The sequence below is a fragment of the Gekko japonicus genome, unplaced genomic scaffold (assembly GCF_001447785.1).
Source record: "Gekko japonicus isolate JY-2015 unplaced genomic scaffold, Gekko_japonicus_V1.1 scaffold17, whole genome shotgun sequence".
In the NCBI taxonomy this organism is placed as follows: domain Eukaryota; kingdom Metazoa; phylum Chordata; class Lepidosauria; order Squamata; family Gekkonidae; genus Gekko; species Gekko japonicus.
The window spans coordinates 1282502-1300942 of NW_015163604.1; the positions used below are offsets into that span (position 1 = coordinate 1282502).

Consider the following 18441-nt stretch of genomic DNA (forward strand, 5'->3'; position numbering starts at 1 on the left):
ATGTTCCGGTGAGTTTGTGCCCGGAAAAACCGCCAGAGTACCGTGCCTTCAGTGGGGCAAATGCTCCGTGTGACCGGGGACGAAGTAAGTCTAATTTAATTCAATCAGACTTATTTTCAGTACCTATGTTTACAGCAGAGGTCCAAAACTTAAAGTAACATCTACCAGAGTACGCTCCACAGGTGATCTTACTTTTCATTGATGGCTGAGCAATCAGTTATGGGTTCCAGAATGTCTTGTAATAATCTGAGACAGTCTCAGGTAACAGAAAGCAGCATAGCACTTCAACACTGGAAAGAAAGTTCCCTCTCCAAATGTCACAGCTGCAGAGCCGATGCCAATGTAACAACAGTTGCTGGTGGAAAGACTAGAATACCCTGACACAAAAAAACAGGTTTTGGGCCAGTATACCACATTTGGTGTGACAGGTCGCTGCTAATAAAGCACACAGTTAAAATTCAGAAAGTCTATAATATATTGTCCTTGTGGAGATGAAGCCTCATCACTAATAGTACCTGCTAAGGAAGCAGGGATAGGAGACAGGAACAAGTGGGATGACAGAGTGGCATGTGTGAGAGACAGGGAACTGTGAGAGAGAGGGGCAGAGTTGTGCACATAAGAGAGGTGTGAGACAGAAAGATGGGGGTGAGAGAGACTGCTGGGAATAGGAGACAGGCAGCAGAGCATTCAAGCAGTGCAAGGGGAGAATATTGGGCGAGAAAGCAATACATTAGCAGGTGAAATAATGGGTGAGAAAGTAGTGAGAGGCTGATGGGAATAAAAATCTTATTTGTGCTATACATATTTTACATTCCTCAGCTATATTCACAATAGTCATTTCATGCAATGGTATACTGGTAGAAAGGAGTAGCAGCGGCATTCTTATCCTATATATAAAATTCCCCTATGTATTGGCCATTTCCAGCTCTCCCATTGGCTGTGCAGTGCACTCCATCAGTCATTGGCTGTGCAGTGCACTCCATCAGTCATTGGCCCATCAACCACCACTAAAGAGTACTCGCGTGCCATTGGCTGGGTCCGCTCCTCTCCCTCGCCCACTGCCAGCCTGGGTATTCTTCCCTCACAGAAAAAAACTGCCAAAACAGCTGTCTCTCCTGATGAAGACACTTCTCCTGCTTGGTTCCTGTGGTTCCTGTTCTTGTGTTGCTAGGCAATCAAGCTTGGTTCTGTCAGTAAAAAGGCAAAGGAAAGAAGTAGTTTCCAGGCCTTTGTGGGGAACTCATTGGTACCAGTCCTCCTCCAGGTTGGGAAATTCCTGGATATTCTGTGGTGGAGTCTATGGAAGCCAGAGTCTGAGGGGAGAGGCCTCAGCTGAATAGAATGCCATAGAGCCCGCCCACGAAAGCAGTTATTTTCTCCGGGAGCTAGAGATCTGTTGTCTGGAGTTCAGTTGTGATACCAGGCAATCTTCAGGCTCCACCTGGAGGTTGGCTATCCCAGGCGTTGCAGTTAGCGCTTCAGAACAGGGTCTGCCAGACTCGGGTTCTTGCTGTGGAAGTTGAGTGGGTGATTTAGGACCAGTCACAGACTTTTAGCCTAACCTACCTCACGGTTGTTGTGCAGATCAAATGGGGGAGAGCAGGGGTCTTGTTGTAGAAAAAGAGCTGCCGGAGCTCATTAGCATAACTCATTAGCATAACTTATTTGCATATGCCACGCCCCCTGACATCACCGGAAGTGACAGAAGGCCACACCCCCTGACATCACCGGAAGTGTGTCAGAAGGCCCGGCTACTTACCCTCCTGCTTCATCCTCATTCCCAAACGGAATGAGGATCGAAGCAGAGGGCGGGGTAAAGAAGGGGCGGGGCTTCACCACGTGACCGCCCCACCCCCTAGAGGTTCTCTTCCGGAGCTCCATACCTGAGAGCTCCCCCCCGACTAGAGCCCTGAAGATAAATGAAATGAAGGGATCACTGCAAAAGCATCTTTATATGTTTGTGCATACCAACAGTATTACAGGGATCAGATGTGGAAGAAAAATCATACAGTCAAAATGGAAGCCGATGAAAATCATGCAAAACAATGCCAACGGGGGGGGGGGGACCAATGGTAGGTTGATGGTTGGCTGGGAAGGAGATAGGGTTGCGAACTCCAGGTTTGGAAATTCCTGGAGATTTGAGGGGTGGAGCCTGGAGAGGATGGGGTTTGAGGAGGGGTGGGCCTCAGACAGGTACAATGCCATAGACTCTACCCTCCACACCAGCCATTTCCTCCTGGGACCACTGCTTCCAATCTCCAGGTGAGAGCTGGAGATCACACAGAATTAAAACTGCTCTCAAGATGGTAGAGATCAGTTCCCCTGGAGAAAACGGCTACTTTGCAGGATGGACTTTGTGGCATTGTTCCCTCTGAGCTGAGTTAGTTTGAGCTAGCTCACAGTTTTTTAGCCTCTAGCTCACACATTTTTTGTCTTGGCTCAGGAAGGATGGCTCCAGAGCCATATCACTTGCTTACAACTTTAATGCCAGTAGCTCACAAAGTAGAATTTCTGCTCATGAGACTCCACAGCTTAGAGGGAGCATTGATCATTATACCCTGCTAAGGTCGCTTCTCTCCTCCTTAGTTCCTCACTGTGGAGAAAAACTGTAGTTTTCCTAGGTAGAGGCTGCAGGTGGGGGGGGGGATGGAAAGCTGAAGGCAGAGGGGCAGACAATGGTAGGTTGATGGTTGGCTGGGAAGAAGACAGGGCTGCCAACTCCAGGTTGGGAAATTCCTGGAGATTTGAGGGGTGGAGCCTGGAGAGAGTGAGGTTTGAGGAGGGGTGGGAACTCAGACACCTACAATGTCTTAGACTCTAACCTCCAAACCAGCCATTTCCTACTGGGAAACCATTGGTGCCAATCTCCAGGTGAGGGCTGGAGACCACTCAGAATTACAACTGCTTTCCAGATGGCAGAGATCAGTTCCCCTGGAGAAAATGGTGGGCTCTGTATCATTATACCTTACTGAGGTCCCCCCCCCCAGACAGCCAGTGTGATGTTCGCAGTAAGCGCTTCAGAGCAGTGTCTTCCAGACCCAGGTTCTTCCTGTGGAAGCTGATTGAGTGATTTCAGACCACTCATAGACTTTCAGCGTAACCTACCTCACAGGGTTATTATGCAAAAGGGGGAGAGGAGAATGATGTGAGCTGCTTTGGTCACCACTGTGGAAGGGCGAAGAGATGGAAACTTGAAGTCGGAGGGGTAGATAACAGTATGTTGATGGTTGGCTGGGAAGGAGGTGGGGTTGCCAACTCCAGATTGGGAAATTCTTGGAGATTTGAGGGGTGGAGCCTGGAGAGGGTGAGGTTTGAGGAGGGGTGGGACCTCAGACAGCTACAATGCCATAGGCTTCACCCTCCAAACCTACCATTTCCTCCTGGGGAACCACTGCTGCCAATCTCCACGTGAGGCCTGAAGATCACTCAGAATTACAGCTGCTCTTCAGATGGCAGAGATCAGTTCCCCTGGAGAAATGGTGGACTCTATGTCATTATATGCTGCTGAGGTCACCACAGCAAGTTGACGCTGAGTGCCCAAGGCCAGGGCACCTGCCCAGACCCTCTTTCTAGAGTTTGTTGTATTTATTTCCACAACAGGCCTTATTCCTAGTGAAGTTATAATTCTGCAGCTTCTTGTGCCATTATCCTCAGAGACCCTATTTTTTCACTTGTCAACAGTACAGTATGCTTAAAGTATATTCAAATACAACGTACAGTGACAGGTATGTCAATGTAACAAAAACTGGGCCTTGTGTTTTATTAAGAATATATATATTGAATATTCACATCTATCTGCTTTAATGGTTCAACTGCAAACCATACTTTTAGAAAGTGTTATTTGTTTTCCAGAAGCTACAGTTTATTTAGCCCTGACCTGGATGACCCAGGCAAGCCCAATCTTGTTAGATCTCAGAAGCCAAGCAGGGTCTGCCCTGGTTAGTATTTGGATGGAAGCCCACCAAGGAATACAAGGGTCACTTGCCTTGAAAACCCTATGCAGTTGCCATAAGTCAGCTGTGATTTGACGACACTTTATATGCATGCACACACTTTCTTCTGAAATGCTTAAGATTTAAATGCTCTAAAGCAAAATGATTTTGCCAAGAAGATTTATCAATCTGAATAAGAAATAGCCATTTGTCCTTTTCTGGTCACAAATAAAATAATGCTATAAAAATGTTAAATGCTTAAAATTGTAAAACTACATATGCCAACCTTTTAAAATTAAAAATAATATTTAGAAGTAAAACAAATTACTGATGAACAATCCTGAAGTTATGGATCAGAAGACATTTTCTGATAAAAGGGAAAGGATGAATGGTAATTTCTGAACAATGCAAGTTACAAAACTGTGAAAGAATTATTTGCACTTAATGTTTGATATACCACTTTTTTATAAATAGCTTATATTTTACTTTATTTTTAACTTTGTTCCATTTTGAGTTCTTGGGACAGGGGGTGCAGTGGCAAGAGTAACAATAATTACAAAAATACAGATAAAGTTACTCTTAAAAATAAGAGTGGAACAAAAGAAAAATTGTAAATCTCAGAGCTCAATTCACCAGTTCCACGTCAAGAGGCACATCTATGTAACTGCATCTCAGATCTGCACCATTCATAGCCTGGGAGGAGGGTCTCCACATTACTGGTCAAGTTCTAGAACTGAGAAGATGTTGGCAGTAGCTTGGGTACAGCATATGTGCAGCAGTTTTCTAAGTCAGTAAACCAAAACCCTTTTCAACTTCCTAACAGCATATGATGTGTGGTTTGATTATGTGACAGGCACTACTAATCTTGGTCAACATAGCATACATGTGCATACATACTCCAACATGGACTGTCACACCATCAGCAGTTCCAATAGAAAAGTTGTAAATCTTATCAGATCCGTTTGATTTCTGGAGAGTTTTTATCAATTAATTTAACCTGCAGAATCAGTCAAAGGAGACAGCTTCCCATATCACAGAACATATTTAAAATTGGTACTGGAATGGCCCATCAATGTTCAGAACAACGAAGAAAAAGAATAAACTGAGGAAAAAATCCAAAGAACCGTGAGGCAAAAAGCCAAAACATGCGAACCGATCAGACCGACGAAGAAAAAGGTCTTTCCAATGCAGCGGTAAGAAAGGAACTGGCGGGATGTCCGCGCCCACCCCTCTGGGCATGCGCGGTGGGGTTCCTGCGCATGCCCGAGGGACTGGGCGCGAAAATCCGTTAAAAGAGCTTGCTACAGCACCAATCGATCCAGCGCGTGCGCACTAGATCCCATGGGTGTGAAGCACAGCGACCACGTCGAAGATCTACAAAATGCTTGATTCTAACAGCAAATAGATCTTCTTAACAGACAATGGGTTGAAACCTTGTGTGAACAGCAAGTGTGCCAATTGTGATATATGTATGAAATGTTGTTTCTGACTGTTCCCTGGCCCTCATGAGCACCTGTTCATGTGTCACAGAAGAGTTGAAAGGAATCATTCCTACAGAAGCAAACTGGACAAACACTGAAAAGCCCAGAAGTACTATCTTAAAATTAAGGTATAGTTTCTTACCCCTGTTTTATCACACAGACGTAATGTATGAAAGGACCCCACAGCAAATAATTCCCCATCCAGAGCCCAAGCAACAGAAGTGATAGGGTACTCATGTGACTGAGAGCTGTACAACAGCCGACCATAACTGTCCCACACCTAAGAAACAAACATAAATGAGAACAAATCTCTAAAGATACTGAGAAATCATGTCACATTTCAAAGGCATGGCACACATTTATGAGTATGAATCATATTTAAAAATACAGAAGCATGCTGCAGTATTGTCAGGATAGGCAACTCCAGGCTGGAAAATACTTGGAGATTTTGGAGGTAGAGCCTGGGAAGGGTCTCAGTATGGTAAAATGCCATAGAGTCCACGTATCAAAGCATTTTCTCCAGAGGAACTGATCTTTGTTATCTGGAGATCAATTCTAATGCCAGGATATCGCCAGGCCTCACCTGGAGGTTGGCAACCATAAGTACAATGCTAAAGGGGGCGTAATGGTGACTTCCAGTCTTGTCTCCAAATCTAGTTACTACGATACCCAATCTGCAGCTGCAGAAGACTCAACTCTGCCTCTTGCTCCATACTTCAAACGCAAAGGCCTCTGTCATTAAAGTGATAGCAGGGAGATACAGTACAGAATCGTTCCTTCACCCACACTCCGTCACAGCTTACATTCTTGTGCACCAACTAGATTCCTTGGCCTCTTGCTGCACCCTCCTGCAAATCAGCCCCGCTCTCATCAGCTTTAGCAAGGCTGATGCTTAGAGAGTCCATATCATGGATGTGCAGAGGGCATTTTTCTAAGCATGTAAAAATGTCCTGTTAGTAGTAGTAGTAGTGGTAGTAGTAGGAGGAGGAGATTGGACTTATACCCCGCCCTTCACTCGGAGTCTCAGAGTGGCTTACAAACTCCTTTCCCTTCCCCTCCCCGCAACAACCTTGTGGTGGGGCTGAGAGAGCTCTTTCCAGAACTGTCCTTGAGAGAACAGCTCTGACAGAACTATGACTTGCCCAAGGTCATCCAGCAGCTGCAAGTGGATTTAGTACTTAAATAAAAATACACACCTTATATTTACAGTCTTCTCCACCTGACAGGATAAGATCATTCACAGAATTCCAATCAACTTTTAGAATAATTCCATCATGGGCTTTCCACTGGGAAAAAGAAGATATAACAAACAATTAAGGATATGTTTTTATTATTTGCATATTGTGAAAACTACAGTTGGACTATACTTTGTGTATAAAGCTTGCTTCAAAACACTAATTAATACCAGAGCATTATGCCAGTTAATTCAGTTATTTCAGAAAAATACCAGCATATCTGATAGCCCAAACTAACCCAATCTCATAAAATCTCATATGCTAATTCCCAGCTTCCCTTAAAAAAAATTCTCCAGCCTTCTTCTTTGCAGAGATGTAAGGGAAGGGGCAAGGGTAGAGGCTAGAGATTACTTGTTTAAAAAAATGAAAGCTGGAATTCAGAGAATCTCCTTGACCTATCATTACTGCAGTCGATCAACATATTGTTATTTTAGTGCCTTTAAAAAAACGAAACCACTTGTCTTCAGGGTAGGGGTGAAGGAGAACAAGTAGTTTGACAATGACGACAGTACAATAATTGAAAAGTGGGCTGGAGGTGCATGGGAGTGGTGGGATAAAATAAGCCAGCAGAAACATTACACATGAGGAAAAAGGTGACTCAATATCAGCTTGCAGAAAAAAATTAAGGGCACGTGGCCTAAAAAAACCCTGGAAAAATGGGGGAGGGGACGACAAAGTGAAAACTAAAGGTACAAAAATTTGTGCAGAAATCCAGGGATAAATTGAAGGAGTATGAGGCCAGTACTGACAAAAAATCCCGTGTGAAAAGGCTCAGGTCCAGCCCTGGTAAGTACTTGGCTGGGAGATCACCAAGGAAGTCCAAGGTGGCTATGCAGAGACAGTCAATGGCAAACCACATATTTTAGTCTCTTGCCTTGAAAACTCTCTGTGGCTGCCTTAAGTTGGCTGTGACTTGACAGCAACCCCACCCCCAAAAAAACCCCTGACAAGTTGGCTCACAAATGACATTTTTTAAAAAGTCAAGCCATGTAAGTACTGGTGAGATTTAAATCAGCAAACAACGGGATGGATCGTGTGCAACAAGTGCACAAGGTCCACAGACCTTCTCAGCTGTCCCCTCCTGCCAGTAGTCCTTTCTGGGAAAATTTATTCCTTAGGTCACAGGACCAGCATGGAGTAACTGACATGTGTTATAGGGAAGTCACTCCCTTCTTCCTCCTCTGTTAGTGGAGCTTCACTCATGGAAGAGGCAAGAGGGAGCAATTTCCCCTCCCCATTTAAGTCACACATACATCCCCCCCGCCCAAGACTCAATGTGAAACTGCTGCACAACATGTGTGGAAAGGAAAAAATACAGAGGAATGTGCACAGAAAACTCCTACTGGTGGAAGCTCCACCACCAATGTGCATGGCTCTACATTTGCAGAATCATCACCATGTGGAACTAATCACAGTTAGTTAACTATCTAGTTAGTTAATTAAAATTTAGAAATTCCACGACTTTTGTACATTTTTGTTGGTTTTGAATAATTAGAATGGAATAAACCTTACCATGTAGTTACATCCTGCAACATATATGTAACATTGTTTTATCAGCTCTCCTATTTTTCAGCATTTCTGTAATTATCTCACTCCCAATTGCTTAACCATGGTTAAACAATCAGGCTAGGCCTGCAAGACTGAGTACTCTCCACCCAGCATCTCCTTACATAAGTATAAACGCCCCAGTTTCTCTGACTTCTTACCAGGGTTAAACTTTACATTGATACCACCATTAACCATAGTTTCTAAGTTGGTTCTGGATCCCAGGAAAATTTCCATTAAGATAAGATGGACAGATTTTCACTGACTCCTCCCTCATACTGTTCTAGATGATCCTCTGTCCCCCATGAGCAACATTTCAGACATTATTTGGAGCTGCAGCAGAAGGGAAGAGGCAATTCTATGGCTCAGATCAACTGTTGAGGAGGCAGTCCTCCATGCCAGACCTCTGGTGTTTGGTACTTCCTGTCCCACTGAAAGACATTGGTCCTGCAGAAGAAATGTCTAATGCCACAGGCTGTGCCCCACAGTGGAGGACTACCTCTGCAACAGGGTCCGGTGTAGGGGCAAGCAAGGCTTAGGATCCAAGCCTACATAAACTGGCTCTTCATATCACGTACAGATTATTATTTAAAAACAAATGGAAACACTCCTGCCAAAGGTAAAACTTTTTGTTTATATCAAAGCCTGCAGCAGAGCTATAATTCAGGACTAATGCACTTAGGACTGTGTGATGCACAGCAAATGTATGCTATGCTAAGTGCCATTTCACATTAATGCAGGGATGCCAACCTCCAGGTGCAACCTGGGGATCCCCAGGAATTACAACTCATCTCCTGACTACAGAGCAAATAGATGCTTTGGAGGGTGGACTCTATGGCACCATACCCCACTGAATTCCCTGTCCTCCTTAGGCTTCATCCTCAAATCTCCAGGAGTGCCCCCACATGTATTCGGCAACCCTTCCCCCCACCCCCCTACCAGTGGTAAGGGGGGACATGGCAACCCTGCTTAACATTACCTGCAAAATCTTAGCATTTGGTTGAAGTGGTTTGATAATTAGTTGCTTTCCTGATGTGTAAAGAATCTTTTCTGAATCTGGACCCCACGCAACTGAATAGATTGGTGTTCCTGTGGAAAAACAAGAGAAATTGATAGATGGGGGGAAAAGAAGCTGGGATACCATCGTCAGAAAACTTCAATTAATAAGGAGAGATAGGTCTAATATTTATAAACAATGATATATAGTCTGTAATGTATTTTAAACTCTAAACAAAATGGATGAGAGCAGAAGCAAAGGATAGGCTGAACTGTTGCATATTGGTACACACAGTATTGCACAGAGGTATATAGAGTGTTATGAGGGATGGTCTACAGACACTAGTCCATGCATTCCTAATGGCTATAAGTCAACTAGAAGTTGGGGTGCTAATTGAGCTGTGGTAATGAAACCACTGGTTCCACAGCTGCAGCTAAATCAAGTCTATAAATTCCACTTATAATACAAGCACAAAAATCTGCCTCCCCTTCTACAATTCCAATCTTTAGTGAACTGTATTTTTTTTATTTCTAAAATTCCACCAAACCAAAGTTCCACTCTACATACTTCATTCTGTGAACAGTGACAATGAAAGTTACATCAGTTAAGATACCACCAATGTTAGGATTTAAAGACTTAACTTGCAGGCTGCTTTAATAATCACAGAGATTTTTATGTCTAAAACAAATGCTTAATCTTTATGTCATGGCTGGCACAGTGCCTCAGTTTCCAGATTTAAATGGCAGGACACTCCCTGCTTACAGAAACTTGGTCTTGAAGGGCTGCCAGAAGCAGCAGATATAGTATCTTGGAGCACAATATTGTGGTGAAACAAGTTGGTCCCAAAAGACAGCCAGAAAAAGGAAAGAGGAGCTGGAGGTGATCAGGATATATTGTGCTGAGGAAACATGCTCTTAGAGGACAGTCAGTTAGCATTATATATGTGTTAGTCAAAAGACAAAACAAAGAAAGGGAAGCAGCAGCAAGAAAAACATCTCCTTGCCAGCTGAATGAATTCTGGGCTGGGAATTCTCTTCTAGAGAGCCTGAGCCACTCTCTGGAAAAATAGGATTTAACCATATGAGCCATCTTTTGGTGGCCTTTAGTAGAACATATTTTAATCTTATGTTTTGTTTAGGGATGGGCATGAACCGGGAAAATGGAGGTTTGTCCTGGGTCAGGGTTTATGAGGTCACATGAACCACGAACTTCCCCGCTACCAAACTGGTTCAGTTCGTGAGAAGATCTGAGATTTTCCCTCCTTCCTTTTTGCTGGGGGCGGCTCCCTGAGGCCAGCAAAATAGAAGGGGGAAGGGCTTCTCAGGAGATCTTCCCTCCCTCCTTTCTTGCTGGCAGTGCCTCACCAAGGCCAGCAGAATGGAAGGAGGGGAAGAGCTTGCAAAAGCCATTTAAAGGAAGCGTTTAAAAGGACCAGGGCGTTTTCGGTGGCGGCTCCTACCTGGTGGAAGGAGCTCCCGGAAGAGATCCGGGCCCTGCGGGACCTCTCTCAGTTCCGCAGGGCCTGCAAGACGGAGCTCTTCCGCCAGGCCTTTGAGTAGGAGCCGCCACCACCACTATTCCGTCTTTACCCCCTATGCTCTGGCGTATTCACATCATTTGCCTGGCACCCCAAGGGGGGAGCGAGGCGCCTGGGCACGGCTTAGATGATAAGATCTTAGGAAGTAGTTTGGAAGTTAAGATCTACCCATCTTGTCTAAATCTGTAAATTTGTTATTGTATTTTATTGTAATTTATTGTTTTTAAACTATGTGTTTACTGTTTTAACCTCGGCACATGGTGCCTTTGTTAGCCGCCCTGAGCCTTCGGGGTAGGGCGGGATATAAATTCAAATACAAATAAATAAATAAATGACTTTTGAAAGCCATTTCAATGATCCCTCTCACTCACTCCCCCTGCTTCCCACCACAAACCCCATGAACCTCCAAAACCATGTGGATGGTCATGGATAGGGGTGGGCAGAAACCTCCAGTTTGTGAACCACGAACGAGTGATGTTCATCAGGAAATTAGGTTTCTGACAAGGTTTGTGCCCATCCCTAGTTCTGTTTAGCATAAAGCTTACAGGGGTAATTTTTCACCAGTGGACCAAAGAGGTTACAGAAACAATGCATAGGTCCAGTTATAAAGACCTGCTAAACTACCACCAGGACACCAGCCCCGCCCACCATATTAGGCCACCTTTTAAAATTTTCATGCTACTGCATGGAGTACGATTAGCCCCACCCTGCAGACAGATCAGCAATGGATTAGTCAGTGGATTAGTCAAATTAAATGGGAAACCCAGGGCCATGTGTTATTCTATTATTTATATCTGTACTTTTATTTATTTATTAAAAACATTTGTATGTGTTCTCTTACAGATTTCTCAGTCTTGTGATTTTGACATCAAGAATCACAAGACTAAGAAACCTGTAGGAGAACACTTCAACCTTCCAGGACATTCAGTGGGTGACCTCAAAGTAGCTGTTTTATTGCAAAGGAACTTTGGGAACAGACTGGAAAGAGAAATTGCTGAGTTACTCAGAACAATGGAATCCCCAGGATTTAACAGGGATACTGATTTCTTATCTTACCACATATACTAACCTCATTCAGTCCTTACATCTGTATTTCCACCAGTCCCCCAGAAGGGACATACATTCTCTTTATTTTATTTTTTATTTGGAATAGAAGATTGGAACAGTAGATTGTAATGTAATGTAATAAATAGTGGAATGTAATGTCTGTAGTTCAGCAGTTCGAGACCCTAGTGCCATGTGACGGAGTGAGTTCCCATCTCTGGCCCCAGCTCCTGCCAACCTAGCAGTTCGAAAGCAAGGAATTGCAAGTAGATAAATAGGTACCACTTCAGTGGGAAGGTAACAGCATTCCGTGCAACTCAGCATTTAGTCATGCCAGCCACATGACCACGGAAACGTCTTCGGACAGCGGTAGCTCTTCGGCTTGGAAACTGAGATGAACACCACCCCCTAGAGTTGGGTTCGACTAGCTTTTGAGCAAGGGAAACCTTTACCTTTAATGTAATTTGTAATGTTAGATTGGAATGTATTTCTCTGGTCTGGGGACAGAGGAGATACATTACACAGCCAATCACCCATCTCACAGAAAAGGTCATCTCCATGCTTGAGAGAGGAGATGGTTGGAGCATAATGGCAAGGTCTCTCAATTAATTACTCTCATCATTCCACAATTAAGAAGGCTACATCTGCCCATCAATCTCCAATTTTGAAGTACTTATTTCCTTCACTATGTTTTCCCTTTGAATTAAACCCAAACAAATGGTAATCTTATAAACTAAGCTCGTTATTTCTGTTTGGTCCTTGAATCTGTTAAACATCTTCATTATGCAGTATGCTAGTTTGCTGCTCACCCTCTGCCTATATGTATGGGCTGGTAACTTCCATTTCAATGTATCTGAAGAAGAGTGCACGCACATGAAAACTTATACCTCAAATAAAACTTTGTAGGTCTTAAAGGTGCCACTGGACCTGAAAACAGAAAGGGGGTTGCATGCTGGTAGAAGGGAATAATAGAAGGGGTCAGATGAATCTCCCTGTGGAGGTAGTTCTACATTTTGGTACCACAAAGGTACCACAGTTTTGGTACTTTTCTAGGGTGGCCACCCATCTAGCCTTGGATGGCAGGGGTACCTGAAGCAGGGACTCTGATGATGACTGGAGTGGTCAGGCAGGTTGATATGGGAGCGGGCAGCGCTTAAGGTATGCGAGCCATATAGGGCTTCAAGGATCAACTTGTTCTCACGCTTGGCAAGCAAACGTTAACTCACATTGCAGAGCTGATTCTCACTGGTAGGAACTTTGTGTCTCTTTTGTTGTTGATGTTTGAGCTGCAATGTACCAAAAAGCTTTCAGGAGCACTTAAACAGTCACTCTGTGCCCATGTAAGCAGCAATGTCAGTACTGACCATGCCATTTTTGATTCCAGTTTGAAAAAGAATACTAGAATGGTATGGTAAGGGGGGAAAACAACCCCTCCATTTTGATATACATCACAGTTCTGAAATATTGAGCTGCATCCAAGCAGACCAAGAAGGGCAAAGAGAAACAGAACTAGGCAAATAGAAAAATGGTGGATAACAGCAGCAAGCAACTCTATCATTGCTCAGATCAAAAAACTCAGTAAGACCTAAAAGTTCTTACAGGATAAGAATGATCACATAACCTACTTTACTATATTTGGCTTTGCGTAGATACTGCAGGCTGAACATCCTGCATGCACAAGACTAAGCATAATAATCTTCTGAAGTAGTTTCAGTACTCCAGATAGTAGAAACGTTAGTTCTACTCTTACAGCATAACTGTGTCAGAGTGTAGAAAAAGCCCAGCAGGAACTCATTAGCATAATAGGCCAGACCAAGCAGCAGAAACTCATTAGCATATTAGGCCACACCCCTAACAACATCACTCAGAATCATAGAATGTTAGAGTTGGAAGGGACCTTGCAGGTCATCTAGTCCAACCCCCTGCACTCTGCAGGAGCATAGCCGAAAGATAGCCCTACAACATACCCGAAAGATGGTCGTCCAGCCTTTGCTTGAAAACCTCCAGCGAAGGAGCATCCACCACCTCCTAAGGCAGTCTGTTCCACTGCTCGACCGCTCTTACAGTTAGGAAGTCTCTCCTGATATTTAGCCGGTATTGACTCCCTTGTCATTTCCACCCATTGGATCTAGTCTCGCAATCCGGAGCAAGAGAGAATAGATCTGCTCCATTTTCTACATGACAGCCCTTCAAATATTTGAAGACTGCAATCATGTCCCCTCTAATCATGTCCAAGCTAAGCATACCCAACTTTTTCAGCCTTTCCTTCTAAGACATGGATTCCAATCCTCTCGCCATCTCGCACTCTTCTGGACATGCTTGAGCTTGTCAACATCCTTCCTAAAATGTGGTGCCCAAAACTGGACACAGTACTCCAGGTGAGGCCTGACCATAGCATATTAGGCCACACCCCCATGTTACCAGAAGTGTGGTCATCCAGCCACACCCACCTTTTGCTTCTTATTCTTTTTACCTTGTTTGTTGTCAAAACAATTTTGAGAAAACCAATAAAAACATTATTTTTTAAAAAAGTTTCCAATTCTATACTTTTAATAATTAATATATTTATTTTAAAAGTAACATTAACAGTAACATAAGCAAACATCTCAATAAACACTCTGGAACTGGGCCGCATAACTAAACACCAAGGTGCACAGAACTCTCAAACTGCCGACCTTCCAGTGTGCAGGTCAGCATCTTAACCTCTGCACCACTGCGGCCCTTCCAGATCCTAGTCTGACACTTTAACCACTACACCACACTGGTGTTCTCTCTCTCCCTCTGTTTTTAAAAATAAATATTTTAAATAAACCAATGGAAATAAATCCTGTTGATAAAAGCCTCATAGGCATTTGTCCCATTAGTTTGAAAGGAAATGAATTAAAAAAACCTTAAAGCCCACTTGCTCCAGTGGAAAGGAGTTACCATTTCTGGTTGGCTTGCCAGTCTGAGACCACAGACCAAAACCCACACACTCCATGGTAATCAGGCCAACTGCCCATGGAAGTTTGGCCCCCCTTCTGAGGTTAAGTGGCTCATGGAGTGGTTGCAACTGCAGCAGAGGAGCCAGTTTAGAGACCTCATTTTGTACACTGTGAAAAAGATATGCCAGATATACACAAAGGTACACATACACAGAGATTAGAATCTAACTGCAAGTTTAAATCCACAAAAGTTTCTAGTTCACAGAGGGTTTTCAAAGAGGAGCAAGAGTCCAGTAGCATCTTGATAACTAACAACATTTCAGATGCCAAATGACATTAGCAGGTGAATGACGATAGCAGGCATGATTGGACTAGGTGTGCTATGGAGAGGATACCTAGGTGTGGAGAAATCAGCATTCCCCTCTCTGTACCACACCTAATCCAATCAAGCCTGCTATTGTCATTCGGCATTCAAAATCACCCCACTTCTCCGAGATAAAAGGACAAATTGACTCCTATTCTAGCTGTATCTGAAGAAGTGAGCAGTGACTCACGAAAGCTTACACTCTGCCACAAATTTTGTTAAGTCTTTAAGGTACTACTGGAGTCTTGCTATTTTCCACTGATACAGACAGACTAACACGGCCACCCATCTTAGCCTACTCAAAGAAGTCTTGCATAAGGTCTGGCTAAGAAGTGCAAGAAAACAAGGTGGGAAAAAGATAAGAGAGCATGGAAGTTTATGCTACATTTAAAATCTCTAAAGGGTCACAAGCGTCCTAGGGCAGATGTTGTCCTGGCAGCCTACCTCACAGGGCTGTGGCCAGGATCAAACAGGGCAGGGGAGACTTCTGTAGCTAAGCTCCCCAGGAAAAAGAAAGGATTAAACCACAATAAAAGTCAATGGAGAAGGCTGTGGTTATATGCACATTTGAAGCTGCTTTCTACTGAACCATACTTTTGGTCCCTGAAAGTCAGTACTGACGGGGCCAAATGCACCCACTAATTTTCAAACATACATGCATTTTAGGAAGAATGAAAAACACAAAATGTAAAATTGCTAATTTCTTTTTTTCTTTCCTCCTCTCCTGGTTTTACCAATGAAAACATTACACACAATGACTGCAAACAGTGTTGATAGTGCCAAACACCTCTTCCAATTGGACAGCTCATTTCTGAATGGACACTTAATCTATTAGCAACAGTGAAGTCCTCACTGATTTCAATGCTATGAAACAGATTCAGTATTTTTCAACTAAAATCTCTTTTGGCGTAAGAGTGCGTACATTTGTGAGCTATGTAGCTCTTGTTAACTGAAAAGATACCCATTCCTAAACTCATACACTTTGGTCCACTACAAACAGCTGCATACCCTTAGTTTCTAGGATAACAACAGAATATCTATATATCTAATAGTGAAGTGGCTAAAAACTCTTTTGGCGTAAGAGTGCGTACATTTGTGAGCTATGTAGCTCTTGTTAACTGAAAAGATACCCATTCCTAAACTCATACACTTTGGTCCACTACAAACAGCTGCATACCCTTAGTTTCTAGGATAACAACAGAATATCTATATATCTAATAGTGAAGTGGCCCCGTCAGTGCGGATACTTAAATCAGCGCTCCGGGGCCACCTGGGGGGCAGGGAGAGGTTTGTGCACACATGGGGTGGTCCCCACGTCTGCACAAAAATCAGAAACCCTGCAAAAAAACCCGGGGGGATGTTTAAATTCCCCCGAAACTGGCAGAGCGTCCCCTGCGCATGCGCAGGGAATGCTCTGCAAACTCCGGGTTGAGGGAGGGGGAAACAGCAAGGGTCAAGCGGCTCCCCACTCACCCTTCGCTTCAGTGTCGGGTCGGGAGGGGAGGGAAACAGCGAGGGGCGAGCGGCTCCCCACTCGCCCCTGGCTTCAGTGCCGGGTCGGGAGGGGAGGGAAACAGCGAGGGGCGAGCGGCTCCCCACTCGCCCCTGGCTTCAGTGCCGGGTCGGGAGGGGAGGGAAACAGCGAGGGGCGAGCGGCTCCCCACTCGCCCCTGGCTTCAGTGCCGGGTCGGGAGGGGAGGGAAACAGCGAGGGGCGAGCGGCTCCCCACTCGCCCCTGGCTTCAGTGCCGGGTCGGGAGGGGAGGGAAACAGCGAGGGGCGAGCGGCTCCCCGCTCGCCCCTGGCTTCAGTGCCAGGTGGGGGGGGGGAGAGCGGCGAGGAGCCTGGGGGGGGGGAGGCGCTGGGGCATTACCACCACCACATGTATGGGGCTCAATAGCTGTGTGTTCCAGTACAGACTGTAGCCTGCATTTTAGAAATCCGCCTCTGAGTTTGAGCTGCCCCTTTCTCCCTTATAGCTATTTACATTACTTTGCAATGGATTCCATAAAGGCTAGCTGGGCTAGTTCCAAACTATACAGTTAGACCTTTTTTTGCTATCCAATGCCCCTGCATCAGGCAATTTTTCCAAACCCAATAAAACAATAACGGAACAGGCAGAGTCCTTGCTTAGATAACAACCTACATTAGGCAAGCACAATGAGGGTAAGGAACTATCTGATCTTTGTTAGGTTCTCTCTTGCCAACAATATGTGCTGAAGTTCACTTGGAAAGGGTTCAAGCATATTTGGCTGGCCTGGCTCCTAATTTCAGATCTATGGAAACTGGTAACAGTGGCCCAGTGATGGATGGAAAATCACTCTGCACATGCTCAGAGCAGCTCTTCAGTCAATGATCCAACCAGTGTTAGCTGAGTTAGCGTGAACTAGCTCACAGTTTTTTAGCCTCTGGCTCACACATTTTTGTCTTAGCTTGGGAAGGATGGCTCCAGAGCAAACTAATGTTTGCAGTAGCCAAATCACTCGCTCACAACTTTAATGCGAGTAGCTCACAAAGTAGAACTTTTGCTCACAGGACTCCACAGCTTAGAGGGAGCATAAAGACAGCCAGTCTCTCTCTTTGCAGCTAAACAGGCTCGGGATTTCTTTCATTTTTACTTCTTTATCCACACCCCCTCCCTGCAATTGCCTCATTTTGTTTTGCATGCTGAAAGACTTTGAGCACCCTGCCCTGGGGCAACCTGGCATTTCCACTTAAGGGAAATCATCATATCAACAGAGCAGGCAAGCAGGGAGGCGGATCTCATGGCCATCGCATGACTTTCTTTGGATTTCAGCAAGTGCAAGAGAGTGGCGGGGAGAGAAGGGACCCTCCTCCTTTCACAGGAAAAAGTCAGTCTGAGGAAGAACAATCACAGACCAGAAGACATGCTCTGTTCTCCTTGTGCTTTGCTGGCGGAGGAAGGAACAAACTAACAGGCTCGGATTACACACAAACACACTTTTCCCAGGTCCTTTTGCTCGTCACCCAGCCATTCATTAGAAGGGAGGGAGAAATGAATGGCAGTCATGCAGCACTTCACAAACACATTTATTATTGCAAGAACTTTATAGAGCAAAACCCCTTTGTCAAATGCATGAAGGGAAACACACACTTCACTTGTAAGCATTCCATAGGCGGGAAAAAGATCAGATTATTCTCCCTGCTCCTTCACAGCCGTTTCAAACAGCAAAGAGGCTAGCGCCTCACCCCCACTAGGGTTTTTGTTTGGTTTTGGAGGGTAGGTGGTAGATGAGGGGGAAAGTTGCTGGGGACTCACGTGTCCAGGTGGATTTTCTTCAGCGCCACCACATTACCGGTGACTTTGTGGGGTTTTTTTTGCTTTATACACCACTCTCTCTCCCAAGGGACCCAGCCACGAC

The 18441-nt window shown here is 44.6% G+C and overlaps 1 protein-coding gene across 1 annotated transcript in view; it reads right to left on the bottom strand.

Annotated features, from left to right (window-relative positions):
• The window catches only part of IFT80 (intraflagellar transport 80), a 129041-nt gene that overhangs the window by 71098 nt on the left and 39502 nt on the right, over positions 1 to 18441 (bottom strand). Inside the window, exons 5-7 of the mRNA XM_015407245.1 lie at positions 9173 to 9282; positions 6610 to 6699; positions 5556 to 5693 (exon numbers count right to left, since the gene is read on the bottom strand). Coding sequence (XP_015262731.1) covers positions 5556 to 5693; positions 6610 to 6699; positions 9173 to 9282 — 338 coding nt within the window. The remainder of the gene's footprint in view (positions 1 to 5555; positions 5694 to 6609; positions 6700 to 9172; positions 9283 to 18441) is intronic.